The sequence below is a fragment of the Leuresthes tenuis genome, unplaced genomic scaffold (genome assembly GCF_036924035.1).
Source record: "Leuresthes tenuis unplaced genomic scaffold, fLeuTen1.0.hap1 SCAF_20, whole genome shotgun sequence".
Lineage (NCBI taxonomy): Eukaryota > Metazoa > Chordata > Actinopteri > Atheriniformes > Atherinopsidae > Leuresthes > Leuresthes tenuis.
In genome coordinates this window covers 2192849-2219459 of record NW_027325374.1, presented here as the reverse complement: position 1 = coordinate 2219459, position 26611 = coordinate 2192849, and the positions used below count along the sequence as shown (strand labels likewise).

General features: G+C 46.7%; 1 protein-coding gene and 2 non-coding genes across 8 annotated transcripts; 2 read left to right on the top strand and 1 right to left on the bottom strand.

The window, feature by feature from the left end:
* Positions 1-25954, bottom strand: plekha1b (pleckstrin homology domain containing, family A (phosphoinositide binding specific) member 1b). Of its 6 annotated transcripts, none has more exons than XM_072373300.1 (13): positions 25849-25954; positions 19172-19357; positions 17336-17392; positions 16648-16693; positions 16008-16105; positions 14013-14138; positions 12534-12665; positions 12363-12431; positions 11714-11778; positions 11562-11625; positions 8953-9042; positions 7704-7777; positions 1951-2286 (listed from the first exon to the last, which is right to left on the bottom strand). In XM_072373300.1, exons 2-13 carry the CDS (start codon positions 19310-19312, stop codon positions 2040-2042), a joined length of 1209 nt encoding a protein of 402 aa, XP_072229401.1. In that variant the 5' UTR covers positions 19313-19357; positions 25849-25954; the 3' UTR covers positions 1951-2039. The 6 variants fall into 6 exon arrangements, 5 of the variants coding, with proteins under 5 accessions (XP_072229399.1, XP_072229400.1, XP_072229403.1 ...); XM_072373301.1 differs by having other exon boundaries at positions 7737-7777; XR_011909188.1 differs by lacking the exon at positions 7704-7777 and adding an exon at positions 4830-4996 and having other exon boundaries at positions 2197-2286.
* trnas-cga (transfer RNA serine (anticodon CGA)) lies at positions 5507-5588 on the top strand. The gene has a single exon. It is a non-coding gene; the product is annotated as a tRNA-Ser (tRNA).
* On the top strand, positions 6060-6141 carry trnas-cga (transfer RNA serine (anticodon CGA)). Its single transcript has one exon. It is a non-coding gene; the product is annotated as a tRNA-Ser (tRNA).
* Positions 25955-26611: the final 657 nt, after the last annotated feature.

The window sequence follows — 26611 nt, the reverse complement described above, 5'->3', positions numbered from 1 at the left end:
TTCAGATTCTATTCACTATATTTTAATAAATAGAGCACATGGTCTAAGAATCACAAACACACGAAAAAGGATCCAAACATCGTATTTTTCTCAACTCTTTAGAAAGATAAATGCAGGCACTTTACCCAGCTTATGTGTCACAGGGAACAACATGGGTGAGGAGGGCTGTGTGCATGCACTCATGCACACGTGTTTATAAAAGTCAGTAAACAACATATATGTGTAGTTTTTCCATTACTGCAAAGAATCTTATTAAAGCAAAAAAGCAAAAAAGAAACGAGATAAAAATACCCACAAATACCCACGAACCAGGAGGCCAAAGGAGGCACGAGCAGATCTGTGAGGTGTCCTCACATCCTGTAACTAAAACATTCACATACATCAGCAGAAGATGGTGAAGGGAACAGTGAGATGAACGTAGAGGGGGGGGGGGGAGCTGTGGAACAGCTGGGTCCACAGCAGAGATGCTGCTGGGAGTCGCTCTGAACCGCTGCGAGCACTGAGGTCCGATTCCCTGCAGTTTGCACCATGAGGAGAGACTCTGGGAGTCGTCTTAGGACAGGACACCCAGCAGCAGGGAGGGTTAGCGACTCAGGGAGGGTTAACCACTCAGGGGGGGTGCTGTGGATGCAGTCTGAGCTAATCTGAAAATGCATCGACTCGGAATATTATTGCTCCAGAGAAAAGAAACTTTGCTTTTTCCTCAGGGTCCAAAGTTTCCATCAGTGGTCTTCTGTCTGAAGTCATCATTACAGCAAACAGTTTCACATTTTTAATTTAATCAGATCTGTATTCTGCACATAAATGTGTTCATTTCTTTCTCATCTATACAGACTGCCTGAGCTCCACTGTCAGGATTTGAGTAAAAACGAACTCTCCTGGAACAAAGTGATGTTTCTCTCTTTTTGAGTTGAAATCAATCTGCTGCCTGCCAGCATTCTTGTTCCTGACATTTCTTCAGCTCCTTTTCTGCTCTGAGGCCACATTAAAGTCTCCTCCTGTCTCATATGAAAGGAAACCATCAAAATATATCTCTATAGAAGCTTTAATATCATTCGCAGAGCCGTGAGGATGTTCTTCTGTCCTACAATAAGAAATCGTTAGTATTTATCCCCAATAATTCTACTCCAATACTCTTTTTCACATTAATTACTGAGTTCCCCTCCCATGATGCATCATCAGCACTAACCTGAAGCTGCCAACAGAAAGAATCCAAATCATGCTGGACTCTGCAGCCAAAACATGTTGTGATGATTTGAAACTGTTGACCGACTGCGTGAAGCTTTTTCTCCACAAATGATTCTGCTGACTGCGGCTCTTTTAAGTCACTTTGTGTTCCTAAAACCCAGAAACGAATACCTAAGAGACAACTAATCAGTTCCTTTTCCCTTTCCCTGTTCTCTGATGTTTTAGGCTTTTGTTGAAGGGTGAAAAGTTGCTGAAATGCAGAGAATCTACACCTCAGTGCTCTGCAGAAGAAACAGTAGCAGCTCTTCAGCAGAAAGTCTGTAATATACTTCGGGATTGTCTTAAAACAAACAGAGACTCTGGATTAGTCAGGCTCTCTGCAGATGTCTGACACGTCCAGCTTCAGAAAACCAGCAACATTTGGCCTGCAGACACCTGAACTTTGGTTGGTTTTGGACATGAATCACAGCATCAGCCTTCCACGGTGCGACGGTGGAGTTCCAGGCACTGCTGAAGCGTGTCAGAACCGACTCTGTAACGCTGCTTTTTCTTTGTTTGTCCGGAGTAATGCACCGTGACAAATAATCAGGAAGACAAAGTGAAGGAAGAAAGTGTTTGTGCACTCGTACACGGAAAAAACTGGTCCCAGGAAGTGAATCAGGAGGGTTATCTGGGCTGTTGGAGGTTTTCTAAGCTCGGAGGAGGCGGAGCATGTGCAGAGGTGTGGCTGCATGTTTGTGTCGATGCTGTAAAGCGTCACATCAGAGTGATCTGCACTTTAGACTTCTGAGAGGGGCGGCCGCTCAGCTCCTCGCTGCCACTGCAGTGTCTCAGCGGGGAGCCCTCCTCCATCACTTTGAGGACTGCACCGGCTCCTGCAGCGACAGGCGGGAGCGCGCTGCGGGGAGCGGCATCATCACCGTCTGAACGCCGCTCAGCCTCCACGGGAGGAGCCCAAGGAAGTTGTCCTGGTGGTGCGTGTCCAGTGTGAGGCTGAGCACCCGCTGAGGAGGACTCTGGCTGCTGTAGCTCCGAGTCGAGGGGGTAGTAGAAGATGGAGGATGGTGCTGAGGAGGGAGAGTCGGAGTCACTACGCTCCTGGAGACACAGAGAAGAAGAAGAGCGAGTAAGATGAAGGAGGCTGGAAATGATGAATGAAGCAGTGATGGATGGATGGATGGATGGATGGATGGATGGATAGAAGGAAGGAAGGAAGGAAGGATTCATGGATGATGGATGCTAGATGGATGGATAGAAGGAAGGAAGGATTCATGGATGATGGATGCTAGATTGATGGATGGATGGATGCTGGATGGATGATGGATGGATGTTGGATGGATGGATGGATAGAAGGAAGGAAGGAAGGATTCATGGATGATGGATGCTAGATGGATGGATGTTGGGTGGATGGATGCTAGATTGATGGATGGATGGATGGATGTTGGATGGATGGATAGAAGGAAGGAAGGAAGGATTCATGGATGATGGATGCTAGATTGATGGATGGATGGATGGATGGATAGAAGGAAGGAAGGAAGGATTCATGGATGATGGATGCTAGATTGATGGATGGATGGATGCTGGATAGATGGATGGATGGATGGAAGGATGATGGATGGATGGAAGGATGATGGATGGATGGATGGATGTTGGATGGATGGAAGGATGATGGATGGATGGAAGGAAAGGAAGAGAGGGTTAAAAGTAAAGAGAAAAATAAATTTCTATTCAAAAAGGAACATCTCAAATCCAAATCTTTCCTGACTTTGTTCACCAGCAAACTCACTCTGAATCCTATGAAACTGAACTAATCAGCAGCTTTACTCTGGCAGAAAGGCGTGAGACGGACAGTCAAAGAGCAGATGAGATGTTTAGCTGTCAGCTCCAGAGGAAACAAACCCCAAAACAGACTCAGTCTGTGATCAAACAGCATGCAGGAAGCACAAAGAAACAGCAGAGCTGAAGCTGTCAGTTCACCAGCTGATCTACGTTCCCTCCTTCACCGGAGGAACGGAACTGAAACAATAAGACTGGATGCAACGAGGGCGGCACCAGGAGCTCCGTCTGATTTGGATGTTTCCAGGACACACCGGGCTTTATAGGAGGAGCTTTATATATCTGCTCTGGGAAGGATCAGGAGGTGGAACACCAGAGGTTCATCCAACATGACCTCAGATGAGACCAAAGTTCAGACACTTTTATCCAGACAGGCAGATCTGCCTAAGGACCCCTACTGGAGATAGTAGTACCTTTCATCACCAGGGGATTTGAACCCAGGTCTCCCACATGGAAGGTGGCAATCATACCACTACACTATCCAGCCCGTTTTATCACAGAAATCCTTATTTTCCATTTTACAGGAAATAAAACGGAACATTTCACAACACCTGAGACAAAAAGCTGGTGTTTTCTGTACTAAATCCTTTGGTCATAAATCAGAAACCTAAGTGCTGTTGCTGTGTGGGTATTGATCTTTAACCTTTAACAGGTTAAGCCACTGGCCCGGGTACAGTGGGTCCAATTCTTCATCATCATCTAATGAATGACTGTAAAATATTTGACTGATGTTTGCTGGTGATCAAGAATCAACTTCAGTGCTGAACTCTGACGTGGGATTTGATTTGAGAGCCTTTCTGTGCTAACAAAGGCAAATGTTAAGAAGGTTAAAGCCAGTTTACGTCACATTAGTTGGGATTAAAGCCCCAAGAAGAACACGGAGGCAACATGAAACGGACTGAAGAAAAGAAAAGCAGTGACACACAAACTGAAACAGACATTTTCAGGAAGGTGCAAACAGAGCTGCAAAGTTGTGGAGCTGCTGCTCCTGTTTCTCCTCATTGCTCAAGGTCAGTCAGAGGTCAAACTGTGCCTTTTAAGCCCTCTCTTTCCCTTGATGTGTTTGTTTTTGTAGATTTAAACCCTGAAGTCTCTTTATTCACAGTGAAAGCAGCTCCTCCTGCACTCATCTCAGCTTCAGCATCCTGCCAGAGATCCAGAGAGCAGCTGCTGGGCGTTTGGCCGATCGGGTCGAGGCTTTTAAAGAGAAAGGAGCTAAAACTAAGTGTCTGATGACAGCAAAGCTCAGCATGAGAAGAAGCACATGCTTCATGAAGAATAAAGAGTGGAAATCCAGTCAAATATAGAATTATGAACCTGTAAATGAGCTCTAACCTGAGCTCCTTAAAGCACTTTAAAAAGAAAGTTTAAGTCTGTTTTTGGGGCACTTTCCTGGTTGTTATCCTGTAGCTTGGGCCTTATTCTCTGTGTTCTGCTTAAGCCATCAGGCACATGTAGGAATTTATCTCATCATTTCAGCTGGATTACTTCCTGTTTCACTTTCTCTTTGCAGCCTCTCTCTGTTCCCAGCAGGCAGCACAGCTCCTTTGTTTAACTAATTAATGTTAGTTTGATCACTTTGAGACTTTCTGCATCAGCAGAGCTCAGCAGAGATGAGTTTCTCCTGCCTTCTGCACCAGCTGCTCGTCTTTGTTCTGCTGAATCAACGAGGAGCTTCGTGTTCACGTCCACAGTGGTGGAAATAACTTTGCAGCTCTTTTGCACCAGATCATAAACTGCAGAGAAAGCAGGTCACACTGAAACGAAACGCTGTGGATTTTCATGCAGTTCAGAGCGACACGTACGAACAAGTGATGCTGCAGCTGCCAGGGAGCAGGACAGGATGAGGCAGCGGTTACTAAGGAAGCTGAGAGGCAGCGGGGCTTGGTGATTGGACGATGAGCAGCAGTGGGAGGGACGGGAAGAAGGCTCATTTGGGGAAGGTTAGTGTGTCACTGTCACACCTCACTCTCTGTAAAGCAGACACAACCACAAACAAACAGAAAGACAACATGAAAGAGGGTTAGCAGAAAGAAAGAGAAAGGGCCCAGCGTTATTCTGCTTTTGGGACGTCCAGCTGGGAGTCAGGAAGGCTGTAAACAAATCGCTCGGGCTTGGAAGAGGAAACGCAGACGCAGGAGGTCCAGAGATGAGTGGAGCTGGGAAATCAGGGTTAATCTGAACTGATCTGACAGAGCAGGGAGTTATGGCTGCAAATAGTTTACTCCTACATCACTGCAGACACCCTGAACTCACCACATGTCACCTTTTGCCTCTTCAGCTTCATTTAATCTGTTAATAAACATCCATTTTAACATTTTGCACAACACACTCCAAAAAAAAGTGAACCTTTCCCCACTTTGTTTCCTTCTGCCAACACTTAAAGCCGCTCTGACTCTGAGGAAACCAGGTGATGCAGAGTTCCAGCTGTTATTTTGTCCCATTCTGCCTGCAAACAGGTCTTAAGATGTGGTGGAATCGGGTCACGGTGGCCGAGAGGTTAAGGCGTTGGACTCGAAATCCAATGGGGTTTCCCCTCACAGGTTCGAATCCTGTTCGTGACGACGCTCTTTTAGACCTCCCACAGCAGTCTGACCCCAGATCAGAAGGCTGCGTGTTCAAATCCCGTCGGGGTCAATCCTTCGTGGCTCACGTACAGTGGGTCGTCCAATAACCGGAAGGTTGGCGGTTCGATTCCCACTCTGAATTGACAGCTGGAGGGATGGCATCTGTCTCAATGAGAGTGTGACCCGGTGCTGACCTGGACGGGTCACATGTGGAGGAGAAATTTCATGTTAACATTCGTGTGAACATGACAATAAAGTCATCTTAATGTTAAAGGTCAGGACTGCAGGCAGCCGGTCCTGACCTTTAACCTGCAGCATCCCATAAAGTCAGTGACTCTTTTCCCACTTTGTTTCCTTCTGCCAACACTTAAAGCCGCTCTGACTCTGAGGAAACCAGGTGATGCAGAGTTCCAGCTGTTATTTTGTCCCATTCCTCCTTAAACAGGTCTTAAGATGTGGTGGAATCAGGTCACGGTGGCCGAGAGGTTAAGGCGTTGGATTCGAAATCCAATGGGGTTTCCCCGCACAGGTTCGAATCCTGTTCGTGACGAAGCTCTTTTAGACCTCACGGTGCGTCTGACCCCAGATCAGAAGGTTGCGTGTTCAAATCCCGTCAATCCTTCGAGGCGGCTGTGGCTCAGTTACAGTGGGTCGTCCAATAACCAGAAGGTTGGTGGTTCGATTCCCACTCTCAATTGACAGCTGGAGGGATGGCATCTGTCTCAATGAGAGTGTGACCTGGACGGGTCACATGTGGAGGAGAAATTTCATGTGAATTTCATCTTAACATGACAATAAAGTCATCTTAATGTTAAAGGTCAGGACTGCAGGCAGCCTTCTTCTTAAGGTGTGCAGCAGGGCGGGGGGGTGGTTGTTTCTCTGCTGGGGACAGGTCAGGACTGCAGGCAGCCAGTCCAGCACCCGTACCTCTTCTTCCTCAGCCAGGCCTTTGGACTGTGGCAGAATGTGGTTTTCCATGGTCTGCTTGAACAATGCTGGGACGTCCCAGGAAAAGATGTGGCCTTGAAGGCAGCATATGTTGCTGTAAAATCTCAGTGAGCTTTTCTGCATTAATGCTGCCGTCACAGAAGTGGAAATGAGCTTTGCCCCCTGATCCAACCCCATACCATCACAGAGCCTGGCTGCAGGGACTGGCTGCTGACAGCAGGCTGGATGCTGCTTTTGCTCTTTGCTCCATTTCTTCCAGCAAAGATGTGGAATACTGATGGGTCTGACCACAGCACACGTTTCCACCGTGTGACGGTCCATCCCAGACGCCTCCGAGCCCAGAGAAGTGGACGAGGTTAACATCAGGCTTCTTTCCTGCACAGTAAAGCTTGGGAATGGAACTCTGTATTGTGGTGCTGGACAAAGGTTTCCACAGTAATCCCTTGTCCAGGTGCTTCTATCAGCTGCTGATGAATGACGGTTCTTGATGCAGCGTCTGAGGGGTCAGAGGTCACGGGGTCCAGCTTAGGCTTGCTCCCTCGTCCTTTACACTGAAACTCCTCCAGATTCCCTGAATGCTTTAATGATATTCTGCTCTGTAGAGGCAGAAATATGCAGATCCCTTCCAGTCTTTCTCTGAGGAACATTGTTTTAAACACATTTTTTCTTTTTTTAACCGTATTATTTGCCCTAAATTTCCTTTTCCCCAACATTTTTGAAATGTGTTGCAGGCCTGAAATGTAAAAATGGATGTATCTCAGCAACTAAAGTGAAGATGACGAGACAAACCATCTTTGGTTCGTTCTCTCTCCTTTATATTGGACCTTTTTTTCTGATTTAAGGTTGTAAAAACAATGCTGTGGAATAAAATACCATTTCTGAGCTAAGTTTCCACTAATTAGAAACAATCAGGATGCGAGACGCCTCTTACTGGAGGTGGAGAGTGTCCTGACCGCTGAGGTTTTGTTAGTTTTGCGGTGAAAACTCTACAAACTGCAGCTGAACTCTGCAGCATTCACTCTGCTTTTGTTCCATCAGCTGAAGCTACGGAGCACTTGGGTGGAGCCAGAAAAAAGCCGGAGTGTGTGGGGTGAATGCTGGGCTGGGGGAGGCTGCGGTGGATGGAAGGGTTGGGGGGGGTTAAAGGGACACGGGGTCACATACATGCTGCATTCACCGCTGCAGAATGGCGTATACCTCTGTATACACGGGCTGGACAGACGCCTGGCCTGACGGATCTGAAAACGATAGTTTACAGCAGTTACAGTGAGGAGAAGAGCTTCTTTCCACCTTAAAGTGACTCATCAGCTCCGGCTGCCTGTTCCACACAAACGCCGAGAAGCTCTACGTCTTTCAAAATGTCCCAAACGAAAAGCTGGAGGGTAAAACTACGGCTTTTTAAATCAAACACGGGCTGAAAATGTTTGTGGTGGAAAGAAACTCTTCAAACTTAGAGTACAGAGACAGAAAAGAAGAAATATTACAGGCTGTGTGTGTGTGTGCATGTGTGCGTGTGCATGAGAAGGAGACAGTTTACATCCAAATCACACATTAACAGCTGTTATCACAGGTGAAAATGTGATTATATGTGTGGGATCTGCTCTTCCAGGATTTAAACTTGATGCTGCAGTCACGTCTTACTGCCACAAGGGGGCGCCGGTTCCCTGGATTAGACATCAGTCCGCTTCTTTTGAGAGTCGAAGCAGCAGAAACACTCTGCGGTGGGACCTCACAGACCAGCAGGAGGCAGATCATGAATCCAAAGGGAAAGCTTCTCACAGTAAAACAGTGTGTGTGGATGTTCTCATCAGGACAGATGTGTGTTTCAGTGTTTTAATGTCAGCTGTTAAAGGCTTTCCCACAGGACAAAAGACCCCACTAACACCTGGCTTTCGTCTGCAAAGGGAAGGACTGTAATCAGACTTAAATCCTTTGTAAAACGCCTCCTCGTTAGTGTTTAAAGCAGCTAGCTCTGCTGCATCTTACCTCCCTGCAAGCTTCAGAGCAGGATTTACAACCCTTAATGGCTGAAAGATCCAATGGTTCCCTATTATAAGAACCCAGGTCTACTTTTTGCTCCAGGACGTGAATGTGAGCCCGAGCCTTTGGCTTTGAGACCTTCGGACCCGGCTTCCTGCTTGAATACAGCACACAGGCAACTTCTCTGCTTTCTGAACCTCAAAGAGCTTATTTTTAGCTTGTTTCCATGTTTAAATCGGACTTTTCTGTGCTTTCATCCCACAGATGGAGTTTATTTCATCTTTAATCTATATTCTTTGTGTTGCACTTCTGCTTAAAAAGTGCTGTAAAATAAATCTCTACATGAATCCCAAAGCTTATTCAGTGTTTTTCTTCCAACAGAACAGCCCCAGATGGTTTGAAGCTGATGCACACCTTCAGGACCGTCACTTACCGTGTTGGCTGAGCGTCCCGGACCACGCTGAGCAACTATTGCCCCCGAGATGGCCTTGATCCAGCTGTGCATGTCCTCTGGACTGTCAGCCTGACAGAGGGAGACAGAGGTGAACATGTGTGTTATGGATCCTGTAATGTGGGGACTTTAAGGAGCTAACAGAGGGCAGTTTCTAACTTTATATCAGCAGCTATCGTGTTTGCTCAGCAGTTTTCCTTCCTGGTTAGGCTAAAAAATGACAGACTGAGAGTAAATCCTCCATTTTTATCAGCTGCCCAGGTCCAGTCTGCAGGTGTTGGATTGTGACTCATCGCCTCTGACAGTGGAAGCTGAAATAAACTCAAAAGGTGAGACTCTGACTGTGTTTCCAGACTTTAGAGAGTGGCACGGCTTTAATAATCAGAAACTAAACCATTTTATTCTGATCATGTGATCAGCCGCATGCTGGATCTATCAGAACGAGGCAGCTGTGAGACTTCTGATGTTTTTAGGGGTTTTTGATGTTTCTCTTGGTGTTGAAATGGATTCTAATGGAAACGTGCTGAAAGATCCCGTTACCTCGGTTACTCGTTCAGCCGCTTTGCATTACTAAAGATAAGAAAGATCAGACCATACCTGACCCAACATGCCCCCCAGCTCCTGCTGCAGGCCATGGTTCATCTCCCACCTTCACTACTGCAACGCTCTCCTAACTGGTCTCCTAACTGGTTTCCTAACTGGTCTCCTAACTGGTTTCCTAACTGGTTTCCTAACTGGTCTCCTAACTGGTCTCCTAACTGGTTTCCTAACTGGTTTCCTAACTGGTTTCCTAACTGGTCTCCTAACTGGTCTCCTAACTGGTTTCCTAACTGGTCTCCTAACTGGTTTCCTAACTGGTTTCCTAACTGGTCTCCTAACTGGTTTCCTAACTGGTCTCCTAACTGGTTTCCTAACTGGTTTCCTAACTGGTCTCCTAACTGGTCTCCTAACTGGTTTCCTAACTGGTCTCCTAACTGGTTTCCTAACTGGTTTCCTAACTGGTTTCCTAACTGGTCTCCTAACTGGTCTCCTAACTGGTTTCCTAACTGGTTTCCTAACTGGTTTCCTAACTGGTCTCCTAACTGGTCTCCTAACTGGTTTCCTAACTGGTCTCCTAACTGGTTTCCTAACTGGTTTCCTAACTGGTCTCCTAACTGGTTTCCTAACTGGTCTCCTAACTGGTTTCCTAACTGGTTTCCTAACTGGTCTCCTAACTGGTCTCCTAACTGGTTTCCTAACTGGTTTCCTAACTGGTTTCCTAACTGGTCTCCTAACTGGTCTCCTAACTGGTTTCCTAACTGGTCTCCTAACTGGTTTCCTAACTGGTTTCCTAACTGGTCTCCTAACTGGTTTCCTAACTGGTCTCCTAACTGGTTTCCTAACTGGTTTCCTAACTGGTCTCCTAACTGGTCTCCTAACTGGTTTCCTAACTGGTCTCCTAACTGGTTTCCTAACTGGTTTCCTAACTGGTTTCCTAACTGGTCTCCTAACTGGTCTCCTAACTGGTTTCCTAACTGGTTTCCTAACTGGTTTCCTAACTGGTCTCCTAACTGGTCTCCTAACTGGTTTCCTAACTGGTCTCCTAACTGGTTTCCTAACTGGTTTCCTAACTGGTCTCCTAACTGGTTTCCTAACTGGTCTCCTAACTGGTTTCCTAACTGGTTTCCTAACTGGTCTCCTAACTGGTCTCCTAACTGGTTTCCTAACTGGTCTCCTAACTGGTTTCCTAAATGGTCTCCTAACTGGTCTCCTAACTGCTCTCCTAACTGGTTTCCTAACTGTTCTCCTAACTGGTCTCCTAACTGGTTTCCTAACTGCTCTCCTAACTGCTCTCCTAACTGGTTTCCTAACTGGTTTCCTAACTGGTTTCCTAACTGCTCTCCTAACTGGTCTCCTAACTGGTCTCCTGACTGCTCTCCTAACTGCTCTCCTAACTGGTCTCCTAACTGGTCTCCTGACTGCTCTCCTAACTGGTCTCCTAACTGGTCTCCTAACTGGTCTCCTGACTGCTCTCCTAACTGGTCTCCTAACTGGTTTCCTAACTGGTTTCCTAACTGCTCTCCTAACTGGTCTCCTAACTGGTTTCCTAACTGGTCCCCCCCTCTGTTCATTGAACTCCTCTGGCTGCCCTTAGCCGCCCGCATCAGGTTCAAGTCCCTGATGTTAGCTACAAAGAGCTTAATGGAACGGCTCCATCTACTTGAATGCTCTTGCAAAGGCTTCTGTCCCAACTGGGTCCCTCCGTTGGTCCCAGGATTGTCGTCTAGCAGCTCCTACACCACGCCTAAGACAATCCAAACTCTTTATCTTTCTGCACTTCCTTCTATGCCTGCACCCTATCTCTACTCTGTCCCCTCTGACAGAGTCGGACTCCTGGGTTCCTTCTATGTAGCTTATTGTTAGCTTTTTATAAAGATGTTATATCTTCATTTGTAAGTCTCTTTGGATAAAAGCGTCTGATAAATACAGAAACATGATGGTTCGTGTACTTCTGTTCAGTTTATCTTTATTCTCTCAGTCTGATGCTGCAGCACCTCCTGTGTGTAATGGCTGCAGTTTGAGATCAAAACAGTCCAACTCATGTGCTTCACCTGTATGTAGAAGGTTCTGGAGCTGGTGACCATCTCAAACAGGTTGTCCCTCATCATCAGCTCACTGCAGAAGAGGAAAAACAGCAGATTTTACCTCCCTGCCCTGAAGGGGCCGAGCAGCAGCTCGGGCACAGCTTCCCCTGCTGACTCACCTCTGCTTGCACTCCTGCACTTTGTGGATCTCCTTCAGCGGGATGACCCGAAGTGCCTCCCGTTCCTGAGAAAAGCAGGAGGACAGAGTTATGCTCCTGTGTGTGATGGAGCCTGTAAAACCTTTCCTTTGCTTTAACACAACAGAAATGAATCAAATTCAAACCCAAAAGTCAGCAGCATTAGTCCCAATCGAGTGAAGGATCTCACATTTAAAAGCTAATTCAACACCTCCAGCTTCTGGCTGCTTCTCTGGCTTCTTTAAGTTTGGAGAAGTTACTGCTGCTTCATTTCATCACTCAGATTACCGGCTGCTTCCCACTTTTAGCTCTATTTGCAAAGGCCTGAATGCATAGCCAGAGGGCGCCCGTGCACGTGCACGTGCACACGCTCTGGGTGTGTCTGAGCATGTGCTCAGACAGGCTTTGGTGGGGACATTTTTCAGTAATCTGTCCACAGGTGGATCATATCAGGAGGAATTCAGGACACATGCCGCTGCATGTAGAGACGAGCTCTCCTGTTTTTTTCTGCTGCTTTAACCAGAACTCTACGGGGGGGGGGGGGGGGGGGGGGGGGGGGGGGGGGCTGAACAGATTTACTGTTAACGTCTTCATTTATTTGTGATTTGAGCCATAAATGACCCGTTCTCACCAGGTCAGATTTGTAGTAGCCGACAGCGTTTTCATCCAGCATGAAGTACCTCCTCTTCCAGGTCTTCATCTGAGGAAAGGGAGGAAAGCATCACCTCTGACATGAGGAGACACGCTGTGTGTGGACAGAAACATGATGCAACTGTGTGCGTTTGAGTGTGTGAGGCCTCACCACAGCTCCCTGTTTAACGCAGTATCCGGCCTTGATAAAGGACTGGTCCTGAGCTCCTCTGGACAGGTAGTAGGGCAGCTGGTTCTGAGTCCGCTTTCCACGCTCAGACCCATTCTGCCCGTCTCCCTGCTCCTAAAACACAGTGAAGATTGCATCCATGAACACGTGAAGTGCTTCATTAGACTAAACACAGAGAAGAGAACATCTGGATTCATCAAACTGCTGTCAGACGCAGTTTTTCCTGATTCATCTCCCAGTAAAAATCCAGTTTTTCGTCTTTAATTCTGTGGATGAGGACTTCTGCTCGAATGTTCCACGTCCAACATGAGAGGAAGTAATCTGGAATACTTGCATGTGCTTTAAGGACAGATTAAAAGAGAAGAAAAAGCAGGAGCACGCTGGAGAGGACCGTGGAAGCAAAGTGTTAACTTCATGCTTCATCTAAAGATGTGAAACTACAGCTGGATTCAGTTTATTTAGAGCAGGGAGGTCAAACTCCGGTCCTGGAGGGCCGCTATCCTGCAGGTTTTAGATGTTTCCCTGCTTCAAAGCACCAGATTCAGATCAATGCATCATTAGCAGAACTTGTGCAGAACTTAACAATCTTTCCAAGAGATCCATTCAATCTGAATCAGGTGAAGCAGAGAAACATCTAAAACCTGCAGGACAGCGGCCCTCCAGGACCGGACTTTGACATATGTGGTTTAGAGGCATCATGGCGTCCAATCACAGGTCTGCTGCTTTGTGAAATCAACCCGAAAACAGCTGAGTTTGGACACTAAAGAAACTATAAAGCACTGAAATGAACCACCAAATGCTTTGGACTGAAGTAAAAGCACCTAACAAGGCTGCAGCGTGTCATTCCTTCACATGAATAACAACCTGACTTGGCTGAGCTGTGCACAGCGTGCCGTCGGGTCCTGACCCTTCAGGTTTTTAAAGCAGCAGAAAGGAACCGGGGTCATCTGTGGGCGGGGCCTAATTAGCATATCCATAGAGTCTACAGCGGAGTCGAATCGTACCCTTTTTAAAGCGCTTTTTAGAGTTTTTTAGAGGCTCAATAATGTCTGTAACTGGACTTTAAAACCTGAAATGATCCCACAAGGTTCCTTATTCATGTGTTGAGTACATGTTTGATTCCTCCTCACTATTTCAGTCAATAATCATTGAATTTTGTGTTTAATTTCTCCTGATGAAGTCTAAAAAAAACTATCCAAATGGATTCAGTGGAAGTGGAGAAACCTGGAAAATAATGTAGCCTGGAGCGCCAAAAAGCAACAAGGAGCAAGCTGCTAAGGTGTTGAACACAGCGACCTACGATAGAAGCTGGATTTTTCAGCCTTTTTAGACCTTCAGGTGATAAAAAGCAAACCAGCCGCCACTCGTCTGCGGTGCTGAGTCACATGGTGGCTGCATACCAGCAGACAGGACCGGACCTGCGGAGCTGCTGCCGTTAAACATCACATGTGAGAGAGTTACCTGCGTAGCTGTGATGATGGGGACTCCACCAATAATCTCAGTTCTGTAAGAGACCTGTTTCATGGCACCGAGGACGTCCTGCGGGGTCTCTGCGTGGGCAGTCTGTCCTTCTCCAGGCTTCGGCACCTGAAACACAACGAGAGAGAGTCGGACCTGCTCCAGAACACCTCAATCTGTCCCGCTTTCAGCTTTCAGTCAAAAGGAAGCTATGAGCTCATCTGGGCTGCTGATCAGGAACAAAGCTTATCCTGCCGGTCCATCAGAGGATAGACTTTAAGGTTCTGATGCCGGTCCATCAGAGGATAGACTTTAAAGTTCTGATGCTGGTCCATCAGAGGATAGACTTTAAAGTTCTGATGCCGGTCCATCAGAGGATAGACTTTAAGGTTCTGATGCCGGTCCATCAGAGGATAGACTTTAAAGTTCTGATGCCGGTCCATCAGAGGATAGACTTTAAAGTTCTGATGCCGGTCCATCAGAGGATAGACTTTAAAGTTCTGCTGCCGGTCCATCAGAGGATAGACTTTAAAGTTCTGATGCTGGTCCATCAGAGGATAGACTTTAAAGTTCTGATGCCGGTCCATCAGAGGATAGACTTTAAGGTTCTGATGCCGGTCCATCAGAGGATAGACTTTAAAGTTCTGATGCCGGTCCATCAGAGGATAGACTTTAAAGTTCTGCTGCCGGTCCATCAGAGGATAGACTTTAAAGTTCTGATGCCGGTCCATCAGAGGATAGACTTTAAAGTTCTGCTGCCGGTCCATCAGAGGATAGACTTTAAAGTTCTGATCCTGGTCCATCAGAGGATAGACTTTAAAGTTCTGCTGCCGGTCCATCAGAGGATAGACTTTAAAGTTCTGATGCTGGTCCATCAGAGGATAGACTTTAAAGTTCTGATGCCGGTCCATCAGAGGATAGACTTTAAAGTTCTGATGCCGGTTCATCAGAGGATAGACTTTAAAGTTCTGATGCTGGTCCATCAGAGGATAGACTTTAAAGTTCTGATGCCGGTCCATCAGAGGATAGACTTTAAAGCTCTGATGCCGGTCCATCAGAGGATAGACTTTAAAGTTCTGATGCTGGTCCATCAGAGGATAGACTTTAAAGTTCTGCTGCCGGTCCATCAGAGGATAGACTTTAAAGTTCTGATGCCGGTCCATCAGAGGATAGACTTTAAAGTTCTGATGCTGCTCCATCAGAGGATAGACTTTAAAGTTCTGATGCTGGTCCATCAGAGGATAGACTTTAAAGTTCTGATGCTGGTCCATCAGAGGATAGACTTTAAAGTTCTGATGCTGGTCTATAAAGCTCTGAATGGTCCAAAATACATCAGTGACCTCCTGACCCACTATGAACCTCCCAGACCCCTCAGTTCATCTGGATCCGGTTCTTTATCAGTTCCCAGAGTCAGAACCAGACCTGGAGAAGCTGCATTCAGCTTCTATGCTCCACATGTCTGGAACCAACTCCCAGAAAGCCTCAGATCAGCTGAAACACTCAGTATTTAAGTCCAGGTTGAAGAAACATCTATTTTCAGCTGCTTTTGAATAAGCTTGAGTTTCAAAACGCTTCCCGGGACGGCAGAGCCTGGTTCCGCTTCCCGGGACGGCTGAGCCTGGTTCTGCTTCCCGGGACAGCTGAGCCTGGTTCTGGAGGAGACGGCAGGGCGGCTCTGCATCGCCACAGATGGTATTTTCCATAAAAAAGGTGTTTTTATGTCAGACTTTGTGTTTCTGCTCATCTTCAGGGTTCTACGGTTATTCTGAGGCGGTCCTGTTCATAGATCCATAGATGTTAGATGTTTTTAAGCGGCAGCAGCACAGGTTCCTGCCACTTCTCCGCCTGCAGAGCACTGCAGCTGCAGCCTTTGCACTCGGTCCGATGGGTAATTTTCCATCTGCCTTGGCCTGAGGCTGAAGACAGAGCATCACACAACAGCAGGAGAAACAAGGTCAGCTATTGATCCCTGTGTGTGTGGACGGGTGTGAGGCTCACTGTGATCTTGGTGGCGTTGTTGAGGACACTGATCCACTCCACCAGGTCCTGCTGGTCGTTGGCCTGCAGGTAGAACTTCCTCATGCCTGCGTTTATAACTGTGGAGAGACAGCAGAGAGGCATGTAAATGTGCAGAAGCAGCAGCAGAGGGGCACAAATGCACAGAGCTCCATGGAAATCTAAAAATATCAGCTTGCTTCTTGTTTCTCAGAGTCGAGAGGATGTGTGTGTGTGTGTGTGTTAGCATCCCAACACACACGGAGGTCAGGTCATTGTCATCGTAGTTTCCTCCCATTGAGTGACAAAGAGCTACTGTTGGACAACAAGTAGCAAGGCACAAAAGAAAGGAAATAAACCCAACAGACGAGGAAAAGACGGAGGAAGGGAGGGAGGGAAAGACAAAGAAGGAAGGGAGGGAGGAAGGAAGGAAGCGAGGAAGCAGAGAGGTCTCAGGGCTCTGTGCTGGCTTCTTGCACATCAAACTGAGTGACTGTGGAGCAGAGAGCAGGTACAGACTGAAGCACACAAAGCTGTGGCATCGATACGTTCTCCTCAGCTGCAGCTAGAGAGAGTAAACCAAAGCATGCATGCACTGCAGGTGAAAAGGAAGGCAGCAGCAGGGAAATAAAGCGGAACTTACCAAAGCAGAACTCTGCCTTTGGCCTGAGTTTGGTGGCATCGCTGACCTGAAGGAGCGCAGAGGAGACACATCTGATTAAATCCTCACCAAATGGTGGGATTTCAGCTCCTATTTCTACTGTATTTACTGAAATATCACCGGATTTCTGTGACTTAGACTTGTCTTAAACCCCAGGCAGGTTCTGAGGAGTCCATTTCCCATCCAACCACTTTCTACCCCTCATCTGGAGCTGAGCTGAGCCTGCAGGAGACCTCGCTCTCCCGGGACATCACAGGGCCATTTCTATCTCTTTGAAAGACTCTCACCTCCAGGACTTCAGCGGGGCTTGATGAGGGCCAACTTTGTGCTTCTGGCTCAGTAAACAGGCCAGACCAGGTTATCCTGACATAAATCTGACTATTTCTGTCGTTCTTTTGGTTATAAGCACATTACTGTACAGCCTAAGCTAACCCTGTCCATCTGAGGATAATGCACACAAACAGAGGCACTCGATTCCTTTTTTGTTTGCTAAATGGGGAAATTACTGTACTGAAAGTCTGTTTTTTACCAGGAAAATCCATGTAAGCTTTGTGTCTACAGGAGTCTGAAATGTCTTTGACATTATCTGCATCTTTTCTCATTTTCATCACTAATCACTCGTTTAAATGTTCGCAGCGACACAAAATGCTCAATAAGAGTGAGGACTAACCTTTGAGATATAGGTGAGTTTAAGAGATCCCACCTTCTCTGCACCTCTGGGCAGATTCTGTACAGAACAACAGAAGACATCAGAATTAACCTCATTCCTGTTGTCTGCTGGAACAAGAAGCAGAGGAAGCAGAACGGCTGGTAAACTCAGAGCTGTGTGCTTCAGTAAAAGTCTTTTTCAGAAGTTTAAACGTTACATACAGGGACACCGTCTCTTCTGGAGAACATGAACGAAGAGTAGCTTCACTAACCAGAACAGCTGATGTAAGAGCAAGCAAATCGGCAAAGATTCTTCAGCCGATCAATCAAAGTATTCGATTAGTTAATCAGTCGGCAGCTTCCACTGTGATCCTGCCACGAAAGCAGCAACTGGAGCAGGAAATGTCTTCATTTCAATAATCATTTATCATTGATGTGTCTGTGGTTAAAGTGCTGATTTTGTAAGTTGATAGACGAGAAAAGACGGAAAGCAGCACTCTGAATAACGTAAGAAGAGGCCGTAGCCTCCGTGATGTCATCAGGACTAAAACCTGCTGACGACAACACAAATGACTTTAATTAAAAACTTTAAAGTTTTCGTGAAGACGTGCTTTGAAATCTTTGGAGCTCCTAGTGGCCACCGGTGGTACTGCACTGTCAGGCACCTCCCTGCTGGTTTCGCATCTTAAGCTGAGCGGCTTCGTCCATCTCCTGTTTGCAGCCTATGATGCTGCTTTCTGTATTTAAACATAATTATTTGGCCTTCAGGCCTTTGGAATGAATGAAGTGTGGTTAGAGCGGCCAGCAGGTGGCGCTACTGCACGGCTGCAGCTAACAGGGAAATGTTTGCTAACCGGGAGCTAAACAAATAAAACCAGTGGAAGCAGAAACAGCTGATGATTCCATTTTTATCAGTAAACACTGCTGCAAACAGCCGTTTCAGAGCTCTGCGACAAACCTGGAAAAATAATTTATTCTTTTTAACTCTCAGCAGAAACCAAAAGTCTGAGTTTGAGGAATCCCCGGCCGGCTGCGCTGAATCTTCGCCCTGCTATCACCACACAAAGCTTTCCTCTAATTCTGCCGTGGTTCCTGTTTCCTGTTTGATTGACACACAGCTCAGATTTGTGTAATAAGTGAAGGTGTCACATCATCATGTGTCGGGTGGAGTTCTGTCTTTTACGAACACGACTTCCTCGTTTCGCCTTCCTTTTCTGTGACGTCGGATCGTTCAGCTTCATCCTCTCAGGGTGTAAAGCTTCAGCTTTTACTAAAAAGGTTTGGTTTAAAAGGACAAAAAGGATTTGACTTCTTTATTGTCTTTTATGTGACTCATGTGTGAATCTTTCTTCCTCTTCATTGAGTCACATTAGCTTAAAACTGCTTTAAGGAAGTTACTGAGAAACAGAAATGAGAAACATGCAAAACAAAAACAGAATTTATCTTCATCAGATATAAAAGTGTGAGAATGTCGTTCCAAGCAGGAACAAAACCGTCCCTTCGACATTCTCAGAGCTGGCTTTGCTGTTTCTTGCTCATTTACACAAACTAACATGATAAAATAGGACTTTGTAAGCGATAAACTGATATAAGCTCACTGTTCCTCAGCAGCACCAGCAGGGAAAACTGCCTTATAATAAAGACTGGACAGCCAACGGAATTAATATGAATATAATATAATGCTCATTAACTGCAGGAGTCTTTAGTATTTACTCATATTTTTGGTTTTCTTTGCTATTCTGGCTTTTATTTACAGGACTTAAGGTGTAAAATATTCCCTTTTTATTGTATTTCCTTTTTTAATACTGACTAAAAAGGCATTCAGAGATGAATCGGAGTACTTGCAGGTGAGCCTCACCTGGGGGTTGTCCATGTACCACAGCAGGCTGCCCTGCTGAGTGTCCAGGATGAAGTACCGGCGGAGGAACCTGCCGCTGCTCTCATTCTCCTCGATATCCAGGAAGCCACAGATGCGATTCTGTCGGTCCACGTAAGGCATCGCAACCCCGGCCAGCCCAGCCCGTCCTGGGGCATCACAGGAACTCTGCGGGGCAGAGGAACGGGTCATACCTGTACAGGTGTCACTGCAGCTCAGTGGCATCCTGTGAGGAATCCGTTTGAGATGAACCGACTTTAAAGGTCTGCTGCGACGCTTCCTTTATCTGTAAAGTTATCTGTTATCTCTCATAGGGACATGGATAGTGGTAAGATTGCCACCTTTCATGTGGGAGATCTGGGTTCAAATCCCCTGCATGAAAGGTATTACCTCCAGTAGGGGTCCTTAGGCAAGACCCCCTTACCCTACCTGCCTACCTGTAAGTCACTTTGGATAAAAGCGTCTGATAAATGCATAAACATAACATAACACATGTTTCCAGTTAATTTGTTTGTGTACTCAAAACCATCATAAGTAAAAGTTTACCGAGTGAATCAGGATCAAGGATGTACTTTTCCACCAGAAAGTGTTTGATTTGTGAATGAATTGTTCAGCGTTTTGGGCTCTGAAAGGAGCGGGAAGGTGAGGTAAGGTATAGGAAGGAGCGGGAAGGTATAGGAAGGAGCGGGAAGGTATAGGAAGGAGCAGGAAGGTGAGGTAAGGTATAGGAAGGAGCGGGAAGGTGTAGGAAGGAGCGGGAAGGTATAGGAAGGAGCAGGAAGGTGAGGTAAGGTATAGGAAGGAGCGGGAAGGTATAGGAAGGTGAGGTAAGGTATAGGAAGGAGCGGGAAGGTATAGGAAGGAGCAGGAAGGTGAGGTAAGGTATAGGAAGGAGCGGGAAGGTATAGGAAGGAGCGGGAAGGTATAGGAAGGAGCGGGAAGGTATAGGAAGGAGCAGGAAGGTGAGGTAAGGTATAGGAAGGAGCGGGAAGGTGTAGGAAGGAGCGGGAAGGTATAGGAAGGAGCAGGAAGGTGAGGTAAGGTATAGGAAGGAGCGGGAAGGTATAGGAAGGTGAGGTAAGGTATAGGAAGGAGCGGGAAGGTATAGGAAGGAGCGGGAAGGTATAGGAAGGTGAGGTAAGGTATAGGAAGGAGCGGGAAGGTATAGGAAGGAGCGGGAAGGTGTAGGAAGGAGCGGGAAGGTATAGGAAGGAGCAGGAAGGTGAGGTAAGGTATAGGAAGGAGCGGGAAGGTATAGGAAGGTGAGGTAAGGTATAGGAAGGAGCGGGAAGGTATAGGAAGGTGAGGTAAGGTATAGGAAGGAGCGGGAAGGTATAGGAAGGAGCGGGAAGGTATAGGAAGGAGCGGGAAGGTATAGGAAGGTGAGGTAAGGTATAGGAAGGAGCGGGAAGGTATAGGAAGGAGCAGGAAGGTGAGGTAAGGTATAGGAAGGAGCGGGAAGGTGAGGTAAGGTATAGGAAGGAGCGGGAAGGTATAGGAAGGAGCAGGAAGGTGAGGTAAGGTATAGGAAGGAGCGGGAAGGTATAGGAAGGTGAGGTAAGGTATAGGAAGGTGAGGTAAGGTATAGGAAGGAGCGGGAAGGTATAGGAAGGTGACGTAAGGTATAGGAAGGAGCGGGAAGGTATAGGAAGGAGCGGGAAGGTATAGGAAGGTGACGTAAGGTATAGGAAGGAGCGGGAAGGTATAGGAAGGAGCGGGAAGGTATAGGAAGGAGCGGGAAGGTATAGGAAGGAGCGGGAAGGTATAGGAAGGTGAGGTAAGGTATAGGAAGGAGCGGGAAGGTATAGGAAGGAGCGGGAAGGTATAGGAAGGTGACGTAAGGTATAGGAAGGAGCGGGAAGGTATAGGAAGGAGCGGGAAGGTATAGGAAGGAGCGGGAAGGTATAGGAAGGAGCGGGAAGGTATAGGAAGGTGACGTAAGGTATAGGAAGGAGCGGGAAGGTATAGGAAGGAGCGGGAAGGTGAGGTAAGGTATAGGAAGGAGCGGGAAGGTGAGGTAAGGTATAGGAAGGAGCGGGAAGGTATAGGAAGGAGCAGGAAGGTGAGGTAAGGTATAGGAAGGAGCGGGAAGGTGCGTGAAGGTGAGGTAAGGTATAGGAAGGAGCGGGAAGGTGAGGTAAGGTATAGGAAGGAGCGGGAAGGTGAGGTAAGGTATAGGAAGGAGCGGGAAGGAGCTTCTCCTTCCTTTCACCATCTGAGAAGACAGATGGTTCAAAACAGGGGCAAAGAGGTCCAGTTGCTCTTATGGAAGCTCTTAGGATTACATTTTTCCAGCTTTGTGCTGTTGTGAAACTGCCATTTTCCTTTTTTAATCTCACATCAGGACATTTCAGCTTCTTGTAGCTAAACTGTAGTAGGAATGGAAACACGTGCACGGACTGGACAGATCTCAGCAGAAATAAGGAGCTAGTTCAGGCAGGCAGCTGGAGCTTCTCTGCTGCCTCCCAGGTGATCTGCCAACGCTCCCCTCCAATCTGACGCCGGAAAGTTTGTCTCAACTACCTGCTTCCCAGCCTCTTTCTTCCACCCCAGCATCCACCTGCAGGCTGCGGGGCAGAACATCTGATTGAGGAGGGATGGAATCGGAGCCGAGACGGCAAACTTCAGTGATATTCTTTGATAAAACTCTGACTGAACCCCAGCTTCTCATATCAAACAAACAGTCTCAGCTTCAGTGTTCGAGGCCTCTGCAGCTTCAGCTGTTTCCTGTATTTACGCCAAACTCAGACTCGCTGCCTTGTGCTAAGATTAAATGAAAGCTGGCAGACGTCCCTTTCTGTTACACAACAAAACACAATTACATGGAACAACATCACACTGTGAGAAGCTGCAGATGTCCTTCCAAACCTTCTGCTCCCGCTCAGATTAAATCTGTTGCTGTCTGCCAGCAGAAAACACAGCTGTGGGAGTGTTTAGCACTGGCCTCACAGACAACTTCATCAAAAGTGTTGCAGAAGAGGAAATACCAACTGCAGGAAAACACCTGAAAAGTCCCGGGTGCAAAGCCTGCCATGTGTGGTGACGAAGCGTGACACGGGAAGCAGAAAGTAAATGTTCCAAAGAGTCGGCTGAGGGCTGCCTTGTTTGGAAGCTGCTGTGCATTAAACTTTTCAGCTTTCTGACACCTTTATGGCATTATCACTGACCTGAAACCGATGTTTAACAGCCTCTGAAACCAGATCTTAATTATTCAGAGTCACAGAGTCATTTCCTCCCACTTGGTGTGAAAAGATTTCCATCAATGGTTTCCAGCGGTGGTTCAAACTCTGACAGAAGACGGGTTGGACTGGATTTCAAGCCTCAACGTTCTGTCATGAGTCAGAAATGTGTGCACATCAAAAGCCAGATCCCAGGTCAGATCTTTAGAGACTTAAAACTCTCGTCCATGTTACAGAAGTGAGAAAAAGTTCACTTCTCAGGCAACTGGGGGAAAAGATTCATACATCTGAAGGTCCTGAAACAGGAGCCCTTTTCTGATATGATGCATGTAACGGCAGCTGATGGCTCCGTCTAACTCCTGGTGATGATGCACAGGAGCAGAATCCACTTAATGCTGAGGAGAAAACCTGCATGTGAGTCCAGCTGAGCACCGCTCAGACGCCGTCTTTAAGCTGCTTTAACGGCGCTTCTGTCAGCTGAGGCTATAAAATCAGGCTTTTATTAGAGCAGAACAACGGTCTGGAAACGCTTTAAGTGAGCGACACGCTTACACTTTACTGTTTTTACTGAAGATAAAGAAGATGGAGCCTGTGCAGAGCACCTCGGAGCATCTGAGCCGAGTTGAGTGTCACAGTTTAGTCATCCAGCCATCAGTAATCTTCCATAGATCCTGCTTCTGCCACTCAGCCTGTCAGCCACACCTGATCAGTCCACTCACCTGTGCACACAGCTGCCTCTCATCACATGCAATCAGCCCAGCAGATAGTCACCAGCTCCACACTCTATCCTTTGCCAGATTGTTCTTTGTCTTTCCAGCGTTCTCCTGCCAGCTTTACCGGTACCGACCTGTCCCTGATTCCCTGCTTCTTCTGCCTCCTGGTAATTCGACCCCTGACCTTCTGTCCCTGACCAAGAACTTTGCCTCTCCTCTCCTGATTCCTGTTTGCCGGTTTCTAAACCGTTTGTCTGCCAGAGTCTCAGTAAAGCCTTGAACTTTTTACCACTGTTTTCTGACTCCTTTGTACTGCAGTTGGGTCCAAACACCCCCCGTTACATGAGTGTCTCGGATTAACCGCACCGTTCGCTTCATCCTGAAGAGATGGCGTTCAATCAGCCGCACGGTGGCCACGTGCACGCCCTCTTTCAGACGCACGTGCACCGCAGTGACAGAGAAATTCCCATCATTCACATCAGCATGCGACTGCGCTGCGGTTTCTGCAGCTGAAAATCTCACTTTTCTAAATGTTGAAACTTGTTGAGCTGTCAGTCTGAGGAAGAACCTACAGAAAGGAGAACAGGCGTCTCAGTTATTGTCCACTCAGCTGTGGAAAAACCGAACTGTTGCAGCTAAAAATGGGTTTCTGTTTCTGTATTTAGCAGAAGCTTTTATCCAAAGCGACTTACAAATGAAGATATAACAGACCCTGGATCTGACCCTGGATCTCTTGACAGTCGGCTAACTTCACACAGAGTTTGCTACTGATAGTTTTGTGCAACATGGCAGGATATTTATCAGATTTTGACAACGTGACTTTGAGTAAGTGACTTACAAATGAAGATATAACAGCTTTATAAAAAGCTAACAATAAGCTACATAGAAGGAACCCAGGAGTCCGACTCTGTCAGAGGGGACAGAGTAGAGATAGGGTGCAGGCATAGAAGGAAGAGCAGAAAGATAAAGTGCAGAGATAGAGGGGGGAGGGAAGTACAAGGTAAGTGCTGGGATAGGAGATGCTCTCTGAAGAGCTGGGTTTTCAGGAGCTTCTTGAAGATAGACAGGGACGCCCCTGTTCTGGTAGCGCTCGGTAGGTCATTCCACCATCGTGGGACGACACATGAACAGAGTTTGGATTGTCTTAGGCGTGGTGTAGGAGCTGCTAGACGACAATCCTGGGACCAACGGAGGGACCCAGTTGGGACAGAAGCCTTTGCAAGAGCATTCAAGTAGATGGAGCCGTTCCATTAAGCTCTTTGTAGCTAACATCAGGGACTTGAATCTGATGCTAAGGGAAGCCAGAGGAGCTCAAAAATGGTGGCAGAACCTCTGGTTTTCTCAGAATAAAGTTCGAAACTATCCGTTTGATTTCTCTGAGAATCAGACACGTCAGCTTTAGGCAGAGGACATGTTTGCTTTAACTGCTTGTTGTCATCCTCAGCCGTGCACGCTCTCAAATGAATGCGACATGTTCACATGATGCAGTGACGCAGTTGGCCAGCAGAGGCAGTGTGGGGCCAAATGTGGCCTGATGTTTTTACCTTAAACATCTGTGTCTAACATCAGTCATTTTCTCCTTGTTCACTGTTAAAAACTGTCGCTGATTTCTCTGAATTCACGTCTTTTCCTCAAAGCAACCAAACGTTTCCACGAGAACACGGCGGCGTGGCGTGAAGAAACAGAGCTGAGGACGACGCTTGGTGAGAGAACAGCTCTGTGACATCACTGAATAACTCACAGCTCGCTCTGCTTAGTTTAAGCCTCTGTTCTAGCTTCCGTAATTGGACAATGTGCGCACTGCTGTACCGCCCCCTGCTGCCCTGGAGGACTCGGACGCTGTCTTCACGGTGCGTTCAGGTGCTCGTTTTTTCTCTAAATGATGCCGACGGTTTAGGCCTTTCGTTTCTGCTGCTTCTTGGGTTAGGCTCAGGTCCAAAATTAAAAGACTGACATCAGAAGTTAACAGTAAATCAGTAAAATGTTCTTATTGCCTTCAGATTAATGTAAAAAGCAGGTCTCCACCTGTGCAGATGATACTTTATCATTCACCTGGATTTTCTTACTATGATGTGGTCTTTTTCTTTAACTGCACAGTCCTCAAAGTTAAGACATTTCAGGTTAAATTAACTAATATGGAGAAAACGGATTAAACATGCAAAGGTGATACTATAAGATGGAACAAAGCGAACACATTTCCAGGTATTTACACTGGAAAAAGTCTTTTCTCTGTAAAACACACCGACAGAAGAGCAGAAACAACATGGAATCAGTCACAGGCTCACTATGAACCACTATGGGCTTATTTATAGGAACTTTACCAAATCTACGCGCCACACACCCACAACAACGATGATATCACAGAATACTGAACGGAGGAAACCCTGAAACGCGTCCCTTCCCTCCACATTAATCATGCTGGAGTGTATCTGGCTGACATTACACTGTAATTACTCTTTTCTACCTTCTCCACAGACGGTTTACATCAGTCCGTGCAGCCATACGGAGGATGGCGGAGGAGCATTATTCCCTGCGGTAAATGGGTGCATTTAATCAGTCATCAGTGCAATTCCTCCCTGTGGAGATCAAACTGTTGTCACAGGCCTGACACATCGACCGATTTCCTCTCCGCCTCCATTAAGCGTCTGTTCGACACTCGTTAGTCTGCATTATTTCTGCTCAGCAGGGCGCTCGCCTGTGTACAAACACTCCGTGCCCGTGCGGCGGCTCGCGGGCTGGAAAAGCGGCGGAATGAGGGTCTACTTACACAGTTCGGCTCAGTCCGAGTCCAGTGTGGCAGCTGTCCGGCACCAGCATCAAGCGACTGGAGGAAAACCCACACCACTTCCGGTGTCGTCTTTCAGAATAAAAGGGCGGCGCTACGCGCACGTGGACTTGACAGTGAAATGCCTTCATTTAAGAGCATGTGGAGGTTTAAAAAGAAGCAAACCAGCCCGTTTCTGATGAATTTAATCCTTACAAGTTGGAGTGAGATCAGGATGATAAGATCTGTTGAAAAAAATAGATTTTTAAAGTGGAAATGTGGAGACCAATTCTATTAAGAACTATACACAATGTAATATAGTTTATTTAATCGTTTTACATTAATTTGATCATCTATTTCTGTATATAAAGTACTGTGTAAAAGCCAGACTTTCTTATAATCTTTAAAGTGTCCTGATCAACAGTTCTGCAGCTTTCTGAAGGTCATTCAGAGTTTTTCTTTGGACATTTTCTGCTTTTTCACTCATCTTCAGTCCTTGTTCCTGAGCATTTTCAGTGTTTTTTCTTTGTTCGGCCACTTAACTCTGACCTATGAAGCATTCAGGCAGAAAAAAGGCTCCTAACTCAAGGGATGAACCAGTGTTGTGTCGACACAGAACAGACAACTTAGCAAAGAAGCCGTTTTAAACTGGATCTTTAGGCACTTTGTTACCAGCAGCCTGTCACAAAGACACATCATTTGTTCCCATTTCTTTAGCTGCATCTATGAAAAACAGCAAAGAAAACACAGTTTGACAGACAGAAAA